Below are 15432 nucleotides of genomic sequence, written 5' to 3'. Positions count from 1 at the left end.
CAGCAAGATTTCCTCTCTCTGGCTGGCTTCTAAGTCTTTGAAACTGAGAAAACACAACATGCTCAAAAGATATGCAGCTTTGCAGCCTTGATTTCCTTTTTGTCTTTTCTGGAATGACATAAGGAGTCACAATATAAAATATAAAAGGATGGCAGGTTATTGCACTAAAGGAGCAATACCATCCATGGGGGAATAACTCAAACTGCATTAGCCCACATTAAAAAGGTAAGCCAGAAAGTACTTGGTCAATTACAGTAAAGCAATAAGGAGAAAAACAACACACTAGGAATAAAATCATCAGAATGCATCTTGGCCAATTAATTTGGCAAAATATTTTCATTTTAATTATTTAAAATATTTCATAATATGCTCGGAAATGGGGTATAGTGTACTTTGCAAAAGTAATGAAGTCTGAGATCAAAAATCTGACACGACATTGTTAACTTTTATGGGCAAAATAAGCAAACCACTTTTCTTTTCTTTAAAGACTATCAACTGGGAAATTAGCAACGCCTTCTATATTATCTCCTCCAAGCAAGGAGAGGTGGAGGTAGCTTCCCTCTACAGAGGGAAAAATTAATCCAAACTCCTTCACTTCCAGTTTCTGGGAATCACTTCTTGCCATGGTAATTATGTTATTATACGACTGCTCTGGTACAGGTAGGGTTGGAAAACAGTAAGTATATAAACATATTAACAGCTTTAGGCTTGGAAATAATTTTCAGCATTTTTTTCCTTTGCTTGCAAACATTAGTATGGATGAGAATGTGCTGTGCTGCAAGAATACTATAAGTGCAAATCAACTGAAAAATGATTCTTGTCAAACTTCCCTAATTATTCAACCAGCACCAATACAGAAAGTGAATTTTAGAGAGAAGTTTCTAAGTTGGAGCATCTTAGTCCCAGGTATTTTGTTACAGCAGCACAAATGGACTAACACAGTATCACATGACTGGGTCACACACTTGGTCAATATGCTTTAACACTGCACCTTCCTAGGGGGCAGGCAACACGCTACTTACTCCCTCATGCGTTTCATCTTGGTCCTGGCCATCGCACTGTGGAAAATTGTTGGTCCTGGGGACATGTCTGCAGCCATGCTGGGGATGGTCTTTGTGTCTGAAAATCAATGCACAGCTCTTATTGACTTCATCAGCAATCCTGCAACTTCGAGGCAATGTTCAAGGGCAATCAGAAAACAGAAGCTAATCCACCTTTGCCACATGGTAATGCTACATTAATTAGAGATGAATTCAATTATAACACACACATTGAGAAGATTTATTCCAAATGACAAGATTATTTACAGTTTTAATATGCACAAGGCATTCCAGGACAAAGCCTCTCTCACAAAGGATTGTTTAAACAAAACACCATTATTTCAAAGATGAGCTTTTTATCCTAGAAAACTCAGGGGGAAATGTATCTATAGAAAAGCAAGTGTTCCCGAGGACCCTTTGGCCATTCTCTTTCAGCAGGTGTGGATGTTTGACTAAATGACTAGGAATTTTTCTAATAAGCTTAGTTTTCCTTTTATTTTAATCTTATACCTGAGCATTAGCTTTTTTGCAGTGGAAAGCAAAATGCTTAACAGAGATTGTATTTGCAGCTTTAAACTACAGCAGAATGGAGCAGAAGGCCAAAGTTGTGTTCAGAAGGTAGAGTTGGTAATGAAAGTTGAGATGTAATGAAATCTGCTAAGAGAGCTATAGTTTTTAATGAAACATCCTGAAGGCTCTTATAAAACAAGTTGAAACTGCGGGAAAGAAACATTCCATTAGCTGAAACAACACTACTTTCCATTAAAAAGCTAAAACTGGGCTGGCGCAGTGGCTCACAACTGTAATCCTGGCATTTGGGAGGCCGAGGTGGGCGGATCACCTGAGGTCAGGAATTTGGGACCAGCCTGGCCAACATGGTGAAACCTTGTCTCTACTAAAAATATAAAAATTAGCTGGGTGTGATGGCACATGCCTGTAATCCCAGCTACTCTGGAGGCTGAGACAGGAGAATCACTTCAACCTGGGAGGTGGAGGTTGCCATGAGCCAAGATTGCACCACTGAACTCCAGCCTAGGTGAAAGAGTGAAGCTCTGTCTCAAAAAAAAAAAAAAAAAAAAAAAGGGGGGGGGGCCTCTAAAACTGGCCCATTAGCAAGAGCTCAGGGCAATCCATAGAGCTGAATTTACAATTTGGCCCTGTGCTGCTCTTTCCTCCCCGAAACTGGGGGCAGAGTCCTCCCTGTGCACTTCCTTAGATCTCTTATAAGGTATTTTGCACCCCATCAGTAAAAAACTGTCCACTCTAATGACCATTTATAAATTATATCCATGCAGTTGCTATGTCAGAGAGAAGAGACTCATGTTATGAAATTCCTGTTCTTTTCTCAACATATCTCATATAATATGTGCCTGCCTGACTTAGGGACCAAGTAAAGAAGCAAGGTGGAGTCCCCATCTTACATATTAGTAGAGCTTTTTCTTCTTTCTTTTTTTTTTTTTGAGACGGAGTTGCGCTCTTGTTGCCCAGGCTAGAGTGCAATGGTGTGATCTCGGCTCACCGCAACCTCCACCTCCCGGGTTCAAGCGATTCTCCTGCCTCAGCCTCCTAAGTAGCTGGGATTACAGGCATCTGCCACCATGCCTGGTTAATTTTGTACTTTTAGCAGAGATAGGTTTCTCCTGTTGGTCTCCTGTTGGTCAGGCTGGTCTTGAACTCCCACAGCCTCAGGTGATCAGCCCACCTCAGCCTCCCAAACTGCTGGAATTACAGGTATGAGCCACCACATTTGACCTTTTTTATTTTCTTTGAGACGGAGTTTTGCTCTTGTTGCCCATGCTGGAGTGCAATAGTGAGATCTCGGCTCACTGCAACCTCCGCCTCCCGGGTTCAAGTGATTCTCCTGCCTCAGCCTCCCAAGTAGCTGGGATTACAGGCTCCCACCACCATGCCCAGCTGATTTTTTTATTTTTGTAGAGATGGGGTTTCGTCATGTTGGTCAGGCTGGTCTCGAACTCCTGACCTGAGGTGATCCGCCTGCCTCAGCCTCCCAAAGTGCTGGGATTACAGGCATGAGCCACCGCCCTATTTTTTAAATTTTAAAAGTTAAATGCAAATTCTAATATGTCTCACATACACCGTCTTTTAGCACTACCTGCTGGGGCATGCATCCCACTTTGAACTTCTTGCTCCTATAGGTATAATTGAGATGAATATTCTCCAGCTTAATTCTGGGCCAAAGTCTCCGATCTTTCCTTAGATTAGATCCCTAGTTATGGAAATACTGAACTGACAGTGACAAATCTTGTAAAGGGCATAATACAAATTAACAATGTGTTCCTCATAGTACGTTCACCAATTATGACTTCATGATAAAGACACAAGTACCAGAGACTGATTGCTCCTATTTCTCTCACTCCTGGAGATTATTACCCCTTCCACACCTGGAGAAGAAATTTGCCTCAGCCCTCACTGCAACTGGACAGCAGCTTTCTGTCAGCTCCAACCTTCCCACTAGCTCTGGCCAGGACAGATACTTTTCCCCAGGGAAGCCTGGGGAGTGGGCAAGAGGAAGGCATAGGGGTTTATTTCATATTCCTCTTGGTTGCTTTTTAAAATAATTTTTCCTAGAACCTAAATAGTTACTAAAACAAAACCAACCATACCATGCCAAGTAACTCACAAACAGGCTCAAAAATCAGTTCTGCCAATAATAAAAATAAGGTGCTCCTTTCCCATCTTTTCCGGAGCTAGCAAGTTTTGAAGACTTATGCAAATAAAGGTCAAAGCAATTTCCAGGAGAGCTGCAATTTATTTTAAGCTGGCTACAGTTCCCCTCAATAAGGCACTCAGTGCTGCTAGGAAAGATGCTAAGCCTTAAGCCCAAGGTAGAAAACAGGGAAAGTGTCATTTCAAGCAACAGGGTTGGCAAAGCTTGGTGCTCAGAGCAATTCCTTTTTCAGTGTTTGTTACTGGCCAACTTTCTTTCCCTCTGCATCCCATCTTCCAACATGAATAGCAGTTACTTTATGTCAAAGAAAGGGACAACTCATTTAACAATCATAATAAAAATAATTGGGGCTAGAATAATAGATGTCATCCAATAGGTCACTGAATCCCAGAGTGTGTTCTAGACCACTGCTTCTCAAACTTTAATGTCATACAAATCATCCAGGGATCTTGTTAAAATGCAGATTCTTCTTTAGTAGGTTTGGGTAGGACTTAGGATTCTGCATTTCCATAAGTTTCCAGGTGATACCAATGCTGCTGGTCCTGCAACCACACTTTGAGTAGTAAGGCTCTAGACAGGCTAGCTACATAATTTGTGGGGCCCAGTGCTAAATGACAATGCAGAAATCCTTGTTCAAGAAACAAGAGAAAAGCTGGTTTTTGGGGGGATCTGTATTTGTCTGTGGACCTGTCATTGTGCTTTTTGTTGGGTATTTAATGTCATTCTCCCTCGGGAACTAGGAAAGATACTCTGCAGAGGAGTATAGACACTTATAGGGACTGGGCAGTCTTACCTCACCCCAACTCTTCCTCAGTATTACCTAGGACCACGCTGGGAATGGAGGGTTGCAGTAGTTATGGGGTGGGGATTAGGAGTGGGTGGCAGAGGAACCTTCCCAGGTAGGTGTCTTAAAGGCAAGACAGCACATGAGCAAGGCTTTAAGCCCTGAGCCTGTGTCCACTATCTTACTAGCTTTCACTCATAAAATACAAATTCAAAGACAAAATTTTATGAAACCCCTTGTGTGGGCTCCTTCCTGAACCTGGGGTCCTGTGTAACTGCACTGGTCTCACATCCATGAAGCCCTGGTTCTAGAGCACTGCTTTCTTAAAGCTCTGCTTTCTGAAAAAATAGCTGAATCCTTAATCCCCATGTTAATTTTTAAAAACTAATTTTGGGCAGAACGGGCAAGACGGCCGAATAGGAAGAACTCCGGTCAGCAGCTGCCAGTGAGATCAACCCAGAAGGTGTGTGATTTATCCATTTCCAACTGAGGTACCCGGCTCATCTCAATGGGACTGGTTAGACAGTGGGTGCAGCCCACAGAGGGTGAGCCAAAGCAGGGTGGGGCATCATCTCACAGGGGAGATGCAAGGGGTCGAGGAACTCCCTCCCCTAGTCAAGGGAAGCCATGAGGGACTGTGCTATGATGAACGGTGCACTCTGGCCCAGATACTATGGTTTTCCCACGTTCTTCACAACCCACAGACCAGGAGGGTGCCTATACTACCAGGGCCCTGGGTTTCAAGCACAAAACTGGGTGGCCATTTGAGCAGACACTGAGCTAGCTGTAGGAATTTTTTTTCATACTCCACTGGCACCTGGAATGCCAGCGAGACAAAACCATTCACTCCCCTTGAAAGGGGGCTGAAGCCAGGGAGCCAAGTGGTCTAGCTCAGTGGATCCCACTTCCACAGAGCCCAGCAAACTAAGATCCACTGGCTTGAAATGTGTACTGCCAGCACAGCAGTCTGAAGTCAACCTGGGATGCTCCAGCTTGGTGGGAGGAGGGGCATCTGCCATTACTGAGGTTTGAGCAGGTGATTTTCCCCTCACAGTGTAAACAAAGCCGTTGGGAAGTTTGAACTGGGCAGAGCCCACCGCAGCTTGGTAAAGCCTCTGTAGCCAGACTGTCTCTCTAGATTCTTCCTCTCTGGGCAGGACATCACTAAAAAAAGGCAACAGCCCCAGTCAAGGGCTTAAAGATAAAACCCCCATCTCCCTGGGACAGAGCACCTTGGGGAAGGGGAAACTGTGGGCACAGCTTCAGCAGACTTAAATGTCCCTGCCTGCTGGCTCTCAAGAGAGCAGCGGATCTCCCATCACAGTGTTCAAGCTCTGCTAAGGGACAGACTGCCTCCTTAAGTGGGTCCCTGAACCCCATGCCTCCTGACTGGGAGACACCTCCAAGCAGGGGTCCACAGACAAATACAGGAGAGTTCGGGCTGGCATCTGGTGGGTACCCTTCTGGGATGAAGCTTCCAGAGGAAGGAACAGGCAGCAATTATTGCTGTTCTGCAGCCTCCACTGGTGGTACCCAGGCAAAAAGGATCTGGAGTGGACCTCCAGCAAACTGCAGCAGACCTGCAGCAGAGGGGCCTGACTGTTAGAAGGAAAACTAACAAACAGAAAGGAATAGCATCAACATCAACAAAAAGGACGTCCACTCAGAAACCCCATTTGAAGGTCACCATCAAAGACCAAAGGTAGATAAATCCATGAAGATGAGGAAAAACCAGCACAAAAAGGCTGAAAATTCAAAAAAATCAGAACACCTCTTCTCCTCCAAAGGATCACAACTCCTCGCCAGCAAGGGAACAAAACTGGTGGGAGAATGAGTTTGACAAATTGACAGAAGTAGACTTCAGAAGGTGGGTAATAACAAACTCCTCTGAGCTAAGAAAGCATGTTCTAACCCAATGCAAGGAAGCTAAGAACGTTGATAAAAGGTTAGAAGAATTGCTAACTAGAATAACCAGTTTAGAGCAGAACATAAATGACCTGATGGAGTTGAAAAACAGCACGAGAACTTCGTGAAGCATACACAAGTATCAATAGCTGAATTGATCAAGTGGAAGAAAGGATATCAGAGATTGAAGATCAACTTAATGAAATAAAGCATGAAGACAAGATTAGAGAAAAAAGAATGAAAAGGGATGAACAAAGCCTCCAAGAAATGTGGGACTATGTGAAAAGACCAAACCTATGTCTGACTGGTGTACCTGAAAGTGATGGGGAGAATGAAACCAAGTCGGAAAACAATCTTCAGGAGAGTATCCAGGAGGACTTCCCCAACTTAGCAAGGCAGGCCAACATTGAAATTCAGGAAATACAGAGAATGCCACAAAGATACTCCTCGAGAAGAGCAACTCCAAGACACGTAATTGTCAGAATCACAAAAGTTGCAATGCAGGAAAAAATGTTACGGGCAGCCAGAGAGAAAGGTCGGGTTACCCACAAAGGGAAGCCCATCAGACTAACAGCGGATCTCTTGGCAGAAACTCTACAAGCCAGAAGAGAGTGGGGGCCAATATTCAACAATCTTAAAGAAAAGAATTTTCAACCCAGAATTTCATATCCAGCCAAACTAAGATTCATAAGTGAAGGAGAAAGAAAATCATTCACAGACAAGCAAATGCTGAGAGATTTTGTCACCACCAGGCCTGCCTTACAAGAGCTCCTGAAGGAAGCACTAAACATGGGAAGGAACAACCAGTACCAACCACTGCAAAAACATGCCAAATTGTAAAGACCATCGAGGCTAGGAAGAAACTGCATCAACTAATGAGCAAAATAACCAGCTAACATCATAATGACGGGATCAAATTCACACATAACAGTATTAACCTTAAATGTAAATGGGCTAAATGCTCCAATTAAAAGACACAGACTGGCAAATTGGATAGTCAAGACCCATCAGTGTGCTGTATTCAGGAGACCCATCTCGTGTGCAGAGACACACACAGGTTCAACATAAAGGGATGTAGGAAGATCTACCAAGCAAATGGAAAACAAAAAAAGCAGGGGTTGCAATCCTAGTTTCTGATAAAACAGACTTTAAACCAACAAAGACCAAAAGAGATAAAGAAGACCGTTACATAATGGTAAAGGGATTAATTCAACAAGACGAGCTAACTATCCTAAATATATACGCACCCAATAAAGGAGCCACCAGATTCATAAAGCAAGTCCTTAGAGACCTACAAAGAGACTTAGACTCCCACACAATAATAATGGGAGAATTTAACACCCCACTGTCAACATTAGATAGAACAACAAGACAGAAAGTTAACAAGGATATCCAGGGTTGAAACCAGCTCTGCACCAAGCAGACCTAATAGACATCTACAGAACTCTCCACCCCAAATCAACAGAATATACATTCTTCTCAGCACCACACTTATTACAAAATTGACCACATAGTTGGAAGTAAAGCACTCCTCAGCAAATGTAAAAGAACAGAAATCATAACAAACTGTCTCTCAGACCACAGTGCAATCAAACGAGAACTCAGGATTAAGAAACTTACTCAATACTGCTCAACTACATGGAAACAGAACAGCCTGTTCCTGAATGACTACTGGGTACATAACAAAGTGAAGGCAGAAATAAAGATGTTCTTTGAAACCAATGAGAACAAAGACACAACATACCAGAATCTCTGGGACACATTAAAAGCAGTGTGTAGAGGGACATTTATAGCACTAAATGCCCACAATAGAAAGCAGGAAAGATCTAAAATTGACACCCTAACATCTCAATTAAAAGAACTAGAGAAGCAAGAGCAAACACATTCAAAAGCTAGCAGAAGGCAAGAAATAACTAAGATCAGAACAGAACTGAAGGAGATACAGACACAAAAAACCCTTCAAAAAATCAATGAATCCAGGAGCTGGTGTTTTGAAAGATCAACAAAATTGATAGACTGCTAGCAAGATTAATAAAGAAGAAAAGAGAAGAATCAAATAGATGCAATAAAAAACGATAAAGGGGATATCACCATCGATCCCACAGAAATACTACTGTCAGAGAATACTATAAACACCTCTGTGAAAATAAACTAGAAAATCTAGAAGAAATGGATAAATTCCTGGACACACACACCCTCCCAAGACTAAACCAGGAAGAAGTTGAATCCCTGAATAGACCAATAACAGGCTCAGAAATTGAGGCAATAATTAATAGCCTCCCAACCAAAAAAGTCCAGGACCGGATGAATTCACAGCCAAATTCTACCAGAGGTATAAACAGGAGCTGGTACCATTCCTTCTGAAACTATTCCAATCAATAGAAAAAGAGGGAATCCTCCCTAACTCATTTTATGAGGCCAGCATTACCCTGATACCAAAGCCTGGCAGAGACACAACAAAAAAGAGAATTTTAGACCAATATCCCTGATGAACATCGATGCAAAAATCCTCAATAAAATACTGGCAAACCGAATCCAGCAGCACATCAAAAAGCTTATCTACCATGATCAAGTTGGCTTCATCCCTGGGATGCAAGGCTGGTTCTGTTTATATGATGGATTATTTTATCCATCATATAAACAGAACCAAAGACGAAAACCACATGATTATCTCAATAGATGCAGAAAAGGTCTTCGACAAATCCAACAGTGCTTCATGCTAAAAACTCTCTAAACCAGGTATTGATGGGATGTATCTCAAAATAATAAAAGTTATTTATGACAAATCCACAGCCAATATCATACTGAATGGGCAAAAACTGGAAGCATTGCCTTTGAAAACTGCCACAAGACAGGGATGCCCTCTCTCACCACTCTTATTCAACATAGTGTTGGAAGTTCTGGCCAGGGAAATCAGGCAGGAGAAAGAAATAAAGGGTATTCAATTAGGAAGAGAAAGTCAAATTGCCCCTGTTTGCAGATGATATGATTGTATATTTAGAACACCCCATTGTCTCAGCTCAAAATCTCCTTAAACTGATAAGCAACTTCAGCAAAGTCTCAGGATACAAAATCAATGTCTAAAAATCACAAGCATCCCTATACACCAATAGCAGACAAACAGAGAGCCAAATCATGAATGAACTCCCATTTACAATTGCTTCAAGGAGAATAAAATACCTAGCAATCCAACTTATAAGGGATATGAAGGACCTCTTCAAGGAGAACTACAAACCACTGTTCAACAAAATAAAAGAGGACACAAACAAATGGAAAAACATTCCATGCTCATGGATAGGAAGAATCAATATCGTGAAAATGGCCATACTGCCCAAAGTAATTTATAGATTTAATGCCATCCCCATCAAGCTACCAATGACTTTCTTCACAGAATTGGAAAAAATCTACTTTGAAGTTCATATGGGACCAAAAAAAGAGCCCGCATTGCCAAGACAATCTTAAGCCAAAAGAACAAAGCTAGAGGCATCATGCTACCTGACTTCAAACCATACTACAAGTCTACAGTAACCAAAACAGCATGGTACTGGTACCAAAACAGAGGTATAGATCAATGGAACAGAACAGAGCCCTAAGAAATAATACCACACATCTACAACCATCTGATCTTTGATAAACCTGACAAAAACAGGAAATGGGGAAAGGATTCCCTATTTAACAAATGGTGCTGGGAAAACTGGTTAGCCATATGTAGAAAGCTGAAACTAGATCCCTTCCTTACACCTTATACAAAAATTAATTCATGATGGATTAAAGACTTAAATGTTAGACCTAAAACCATAAAAACCCTAGAAGAAAACATAGGCAGTACCATTCAGGATATAAGCATGGGCAAGGACTTCATGACTAAAACACCAAAAGCACTGGCAACAAAAGCCAAAATTGACAAATGGATCTAATTAAACTAAAGAGCTTCCACACAGCAAAAGAAACTACCATCAGAGTGAACAGGCAACCTACAGAATGTGAGAAAATTTTTACAATCTACCCATCTGACAAAGGGCTAATATCCAGCATCTGCAAAGAACTTAAACAAATTTACAAGAAAAAAATCAAACAACCCCGTCAAAAAGTGGGCAAAGGATATGAACAGACACTTCTCAAAAGAAGACATTTATGCAGCCAACAGACACATGGAAAAATGCTCATCATCACTGGCCATCAGAGAAATGTGAATCAAAACCACAATGAGAAACCATCTCACACCAGTAAGAATGGAGATCATTAAAAAGTCAGGTAACAACAGGTGCTGGAGAGGATGTGGAGAACTAGGAACACTTTCGCACTGTTGGTGGAACTGTGAACTAGTTCATCCATTGTAGAAGACAGTGTGGTGATTCCTCAAGGATCTAGAACTAGAAATACCATTTGGCCCAGCGATCCCATTACTGGGTATATACCCAAAGGATTACACATGCTGCTACGAAGACACATGCATATGTATGTTTATTGTGGCATTATTCACAATAGCAAAGACTTGGAATCAACCCAAATGTCCATCAATGATAGGCTGGATTAAGAAATTATGGCACATATTCACCATGGAATACTATGCAGACATAAAAAAGGATGAGTTCATGTCCTTTGTAGGAACATGGGTGAAGGTGAAAACCATCATTCTCACCAAACTATCACAAGGACCGAAAACCAAACACCGCATGTTCTCACTCACAGGTGGGAATTGAACAATGAGAACACTTGGATACAGGGTAGGGAACATCACACACCAGGGCCTGTCATGGGGTGGGGGGAGGAGGGAGGGATAGCATTAGGAGATATACCTAATGTAAATGATGAGTTAATGGGTGCAGCATACCAACATGGCACATGTATACATATGTAACAAACCTGCACATTGTGTACATGTACCCTAGAACTTAAAGTATAATTTAAAAAAGATGGGCACATATACACCATGGAATACTATGCCGCCATAAAAAAGAATGAGTTCATGTCCTTTTCTGGGAGATGGATGAAACTAGAAACCCTCATTCCCAGCAAGCTAACACAAGAACAGGAAACCAAACACGGCATGTTCTTACTCATAAGTGAGAGTTGAACAATGAGAACACACGGACTCGGGGAGGGGGACATCACACACCAAGGCCTGTCGCAGGCTGGGGGACAAGGAGAGCGATAGCATTAGGAGAAATACCTAATGTAGATGATGGGCTGATGGGTGCAGCAAACCACCATGGCATGTGTATACCAAAGCTGCAGCTTCTGCACATGTATCGCAGAACTTAATACAAAAACCTTAATTTTGCCTCTATTAAAATACTAGTAAGTCAAATCCAGTAACATGATTTAATAAAAAGAATAGTATACATTTCCTCCTAAGATCAGGAATGAGACAAGAATCTCTCTCTTGCCATTTTTATGTAACATTGTACTACAGGTTATAGCCAGGGAAATTGGGCAAGAAAAAGAAATCAAAGGAATCTGAATTGGAAAGGAAAAAGTAAAATTATCTCTATTTGCAGATAACATGATTTTGTATATAGCAAATCTATGTCCTAGAGAATATGATAGGCATATACAGGTTTTCTATTTCTTTTTGCTAAAAAATTATTTGTGTATTTGTATTTAGAGACAGATTCTTGCTATGTTGCCCAGGCTGACTTTGAATTCCTGGGTTCAAGTGATTCTCCCACCTCAGCCTCCCCAGTAGCTGAGAGTACAGTTGCACATCCCTGTATTCAGCTTTCTATTGCTTCTGAGTCAGTTTCAGTAATTTGTGTCTTTCTAGAAATTTGTCCATTTCATTTAATGTATCTGATTTGTTGGTATACTGTTTTTCATAGTATATGCTTATAATCCTTTTTATTTCTTTAAGGTTAGGTAGTAATGCCCCCTCTTTCATTCCTGATGTATTAATTTGAATCTTCTCTTATTTTGTTGATCAATATTTGTTGATCTTTACAAAGAACCTATTTTTTTTGTTTGTTTCACTGACTTCCTTTATTGTTTTCCCATTCTTTATTTTGCTTATTTCCACTCTGGTTTTTATAGTTTTCTCCCTTCGATTTGCTTTGGCTTTAATTTGCTTGTCTTTTTCTACTTTTTTAAGCCATATATTTCACATGCTCAATAGGTGGGAGTTAAAATCAAAAGCAATATAAATAGTAGCTGTGATTCTTAACTTATAAAAATCTTGCAGTCTATTAAGAAGATGGGCTATCTATACAGATGATCCCTAGCAGTACTATGGAGTACATATACATAAGACACTATACTACGTAGGGGGCATGCAAAGAGGTATAATGAGGTCCGTGGAAAAAGCAATAGCCTTCAAGTTAGGGGACCACAGTTATTCCAGTTATTCTTTTAGTTCTCTCACCAGCTCAGGCCACCTCCCTGGGTCTCACTTCCCTCATTTTATATTTCAGTAGTTTCATTAGACTGAAGGCCTTCCCTCAATTCTGACATTCTGTGATCTAAGACATAGGTCAGAGGCATAGCATTTACTTGGGAAGACAATGCCTATGCTAACAAAGATAAAGAACAATCAAACGAAACAAATGCTATGAAGCAAGTGGCTGGGACCAAGAGTAAATGTTATGAGCATTATGTCAGGCAAGATCATCCTGAAATCTCTTTTCTCATCTGCGAAATATAGAATGATGAGGATTATGACACTTGACAATATCCCATGGGGATGTTTTGACAATGAGATGAAAACAAAATGATATGAAGACACATTAAACAACTGGATACTATGTTTCCTGAGTGCAAAGCACAGCTCATAATAATAATATTGTCAGGATTCCTCCTACATCTATGGTCTCTCACCAGCAAAGGCATTTTCCCTGAAGGAGTGACAGCTTGATAATTCTGACATTTCACCAACAGAGAGAGTTTCTCCTCTCATTTCTTCGAAAATTTTCTTCTAAAATTTCCCTTTACCCATTTCAGTTGCTGGACAAATGACCTTGATCACAAAAGGAAAACCTGTGTTTGCCCTCCCTGCTAAACATCCTGCCATGTGGGCAATAAAGAGCTGATGCAGGGACCGCAGAGGTGGATATTTTGGCAAACAAGATCTCGCTTAAGCACCTGAGACATTGCTTACTCAGGAATCCTCACAGACACTGCCCTTGGTGCACTGTACATTTACAATGCTTCTTACCTAATCTTTAACCCTCCTCTTGCTCTTAATTTCCTAAGGAATACTTAGGAAATAGCAGTTACTTGACTGATACCACTCTTGGCCAAATTATTGCAAAGGCATATCCTCATGGTTCATATTTCTCCTCCTACTCCTTGGCATGGGACATGATGAAAGATTTGCCTAGATCAAGGTCAGCAAAACTTTTTCTGTAAAGGGATGGGTAGTAAATATTCTAGACTTTATAGACTATAGAATTTCTGTTGCAACTACTCAAGTCTGCTGCAGGAGCATGAAAACAGCTATAGGCAATAGGTAAATGAATGAGCATGGCTGTGTTCCAGTAACGTTTTATTTACAAAAACAGGCAGTGAGACAGGTTTGGAATGCAGGCCATAGTTTGCTGACTAAATGATAGAGATTCATCATGATTCTGAGCTGGATGTGATCCCAGAATGCTTCAAGCCAAATTTCTTCATCTTACAGGTGTGGAGGCTAAGGCCAAGAGAGGCTGTATGACTTGCACATGGTCATAGAGTTATAATGGAAAGGGGCAGAGCCCAGACTAGAACTGTGTTTCCTGACTCCCAAATGAGCGCTCTTTCTAACATCCCATAGAAGTGCCACACCCAAATAACAAGTTTCACGTGATAATTTTAAAAAAATAAGATCATCAGACAAAACTCCCCCTCTAAAAGGTTGAAATTTGGGGTGATCATTATGTCTTCCATCTCATTTCTCCACCTCTCCACATGACAGCCCCATGACTTATTAGGAGGGGCTGTGAATCAGCCGGGCAATGTGAAAGCTGCTCTACTCTGCTGAGAGGCTTAGCTGACCCAAACTTGGTGAAGATTTTTCCTTAAGCTTCTCCCGTGACAACAGTGGACAGCAGAATGGCAATAAAACTGTCAAAGAATCTGCAAAGCAGGGTAGTCTCTGCACTGCCTCACCTCAACACCCCAGAAATGGAGATGCACTACGCAGATCCTCCTTGAAGGAAGAATTTGCTACCCCAACTGCTGGGAGTAGACAGACAGCCTCCAGCTGTGGCCCCTTCAGGAACTTCTTTAGCCACAGAAAGCTGCCTTGCCCCAAATCATGATCTTCCAAGTAGCAACCTTTAATGACTGATCATGGTAAAGGTAGAGAACCGAACCATTATGGCCTTTGCTGGCAACCCCGATGGGACTGGAGCTCCTTGTGGGTTTGGCTAAGGCTTGTCAGGCCTGCATGACTGCTCAACTTCTCCCTCTGCCTCATCCTACATCCTTCTCCTTACATCCACAGGGTCAATCCCAAGGGCACTCCTGCATAAAAGTCCTGCCTACTCAACTCTGTCAGAGACTGCTTCCCAGAAAACCCAGCCTAAAGGTTGAAGTGGATAAGGTTGAGGGCATGGAGATGATTGTCTTGGTTCCTTTAACAAGGTGGGTATTTGATAAGAGCAGTATTAGAAATAATGACATGACCATTCCTCCCACTTCTTGTCCATCCCCAGCTCTTTCAGAGAATTGATGTTATTGGTATAGGACAGAAGCCACCGCCAAGGAAGTTGTTGTCAACCCTGTAGCATCAGCGGTGTCAATGCCAAACCACATTAGGAGGCTGGTGTAGAAAAGCACGGGAGGAAAAGGAAGAAGGTGGTCTAGGAGAGAACGGCCTCAAATGCTTTCCAGTAGGAAGGGAGCTGGGGCATATTAGGACAAGTATGTGAGCTGGCTTAGAGGACTTGGGTTTGAATCCTGATTCTGTGATGTTTGGAAAGGTAAAAATCTGTGACTCGGTTGCCTCATTGATACAAAAAAACAAAACAAAACAAAACCCTATCTTCTACAACTCTAGTAAAGCTTAAATGTATATTAAACCTATACATAAATGTGCATTA

The 15432-nt window shown here is 41.6% G+C and overlaps 1 protein-coding gene across 2 annotated transcripts in view; it reads right to left on the bottom strand.

The window, feature by feature from the left end:
- Positions 1-1018: 1018 nt before the first annotated feature.
- The window catches only part of NEK11 (NIMA related kinase 11), a 237763-nt gene continuing 223349 nt past the window's right edge, over positions 1019-15432 (bottom strand). For both annotated transcript variants that reach the window (XM_026454179.1, XM_026454180.1), the window contains one exon: positions 1019-1119. In XM_026454179.1, coding sequence (XP_026309964.1) covers positions 1019-1119 — 101 coding nt within the window. The remainder of the gene's footprint in view (positions 1120-15432) is intronic.

This window comes from Piliocolobus tephrosceles, chromosome 2 (genome assembly GCF_002776525.5).
Source record: "Piliocolobus tephrosceles isolate RC106 chromosome 2, ASM277652v3, whole genome shotgun sequence".
Taxonomy (NCBI): Eukaryota; Metazoa; Chordata; class Mammalia; order Primates; family Cercopithecidae; genus Piliocolobus; species Piliocolobus tephrosceles.
Note: the sequence above shows the minus strand (reverse complement) of the source record. Positions and strands in the feature narration are given on the sequence as shown.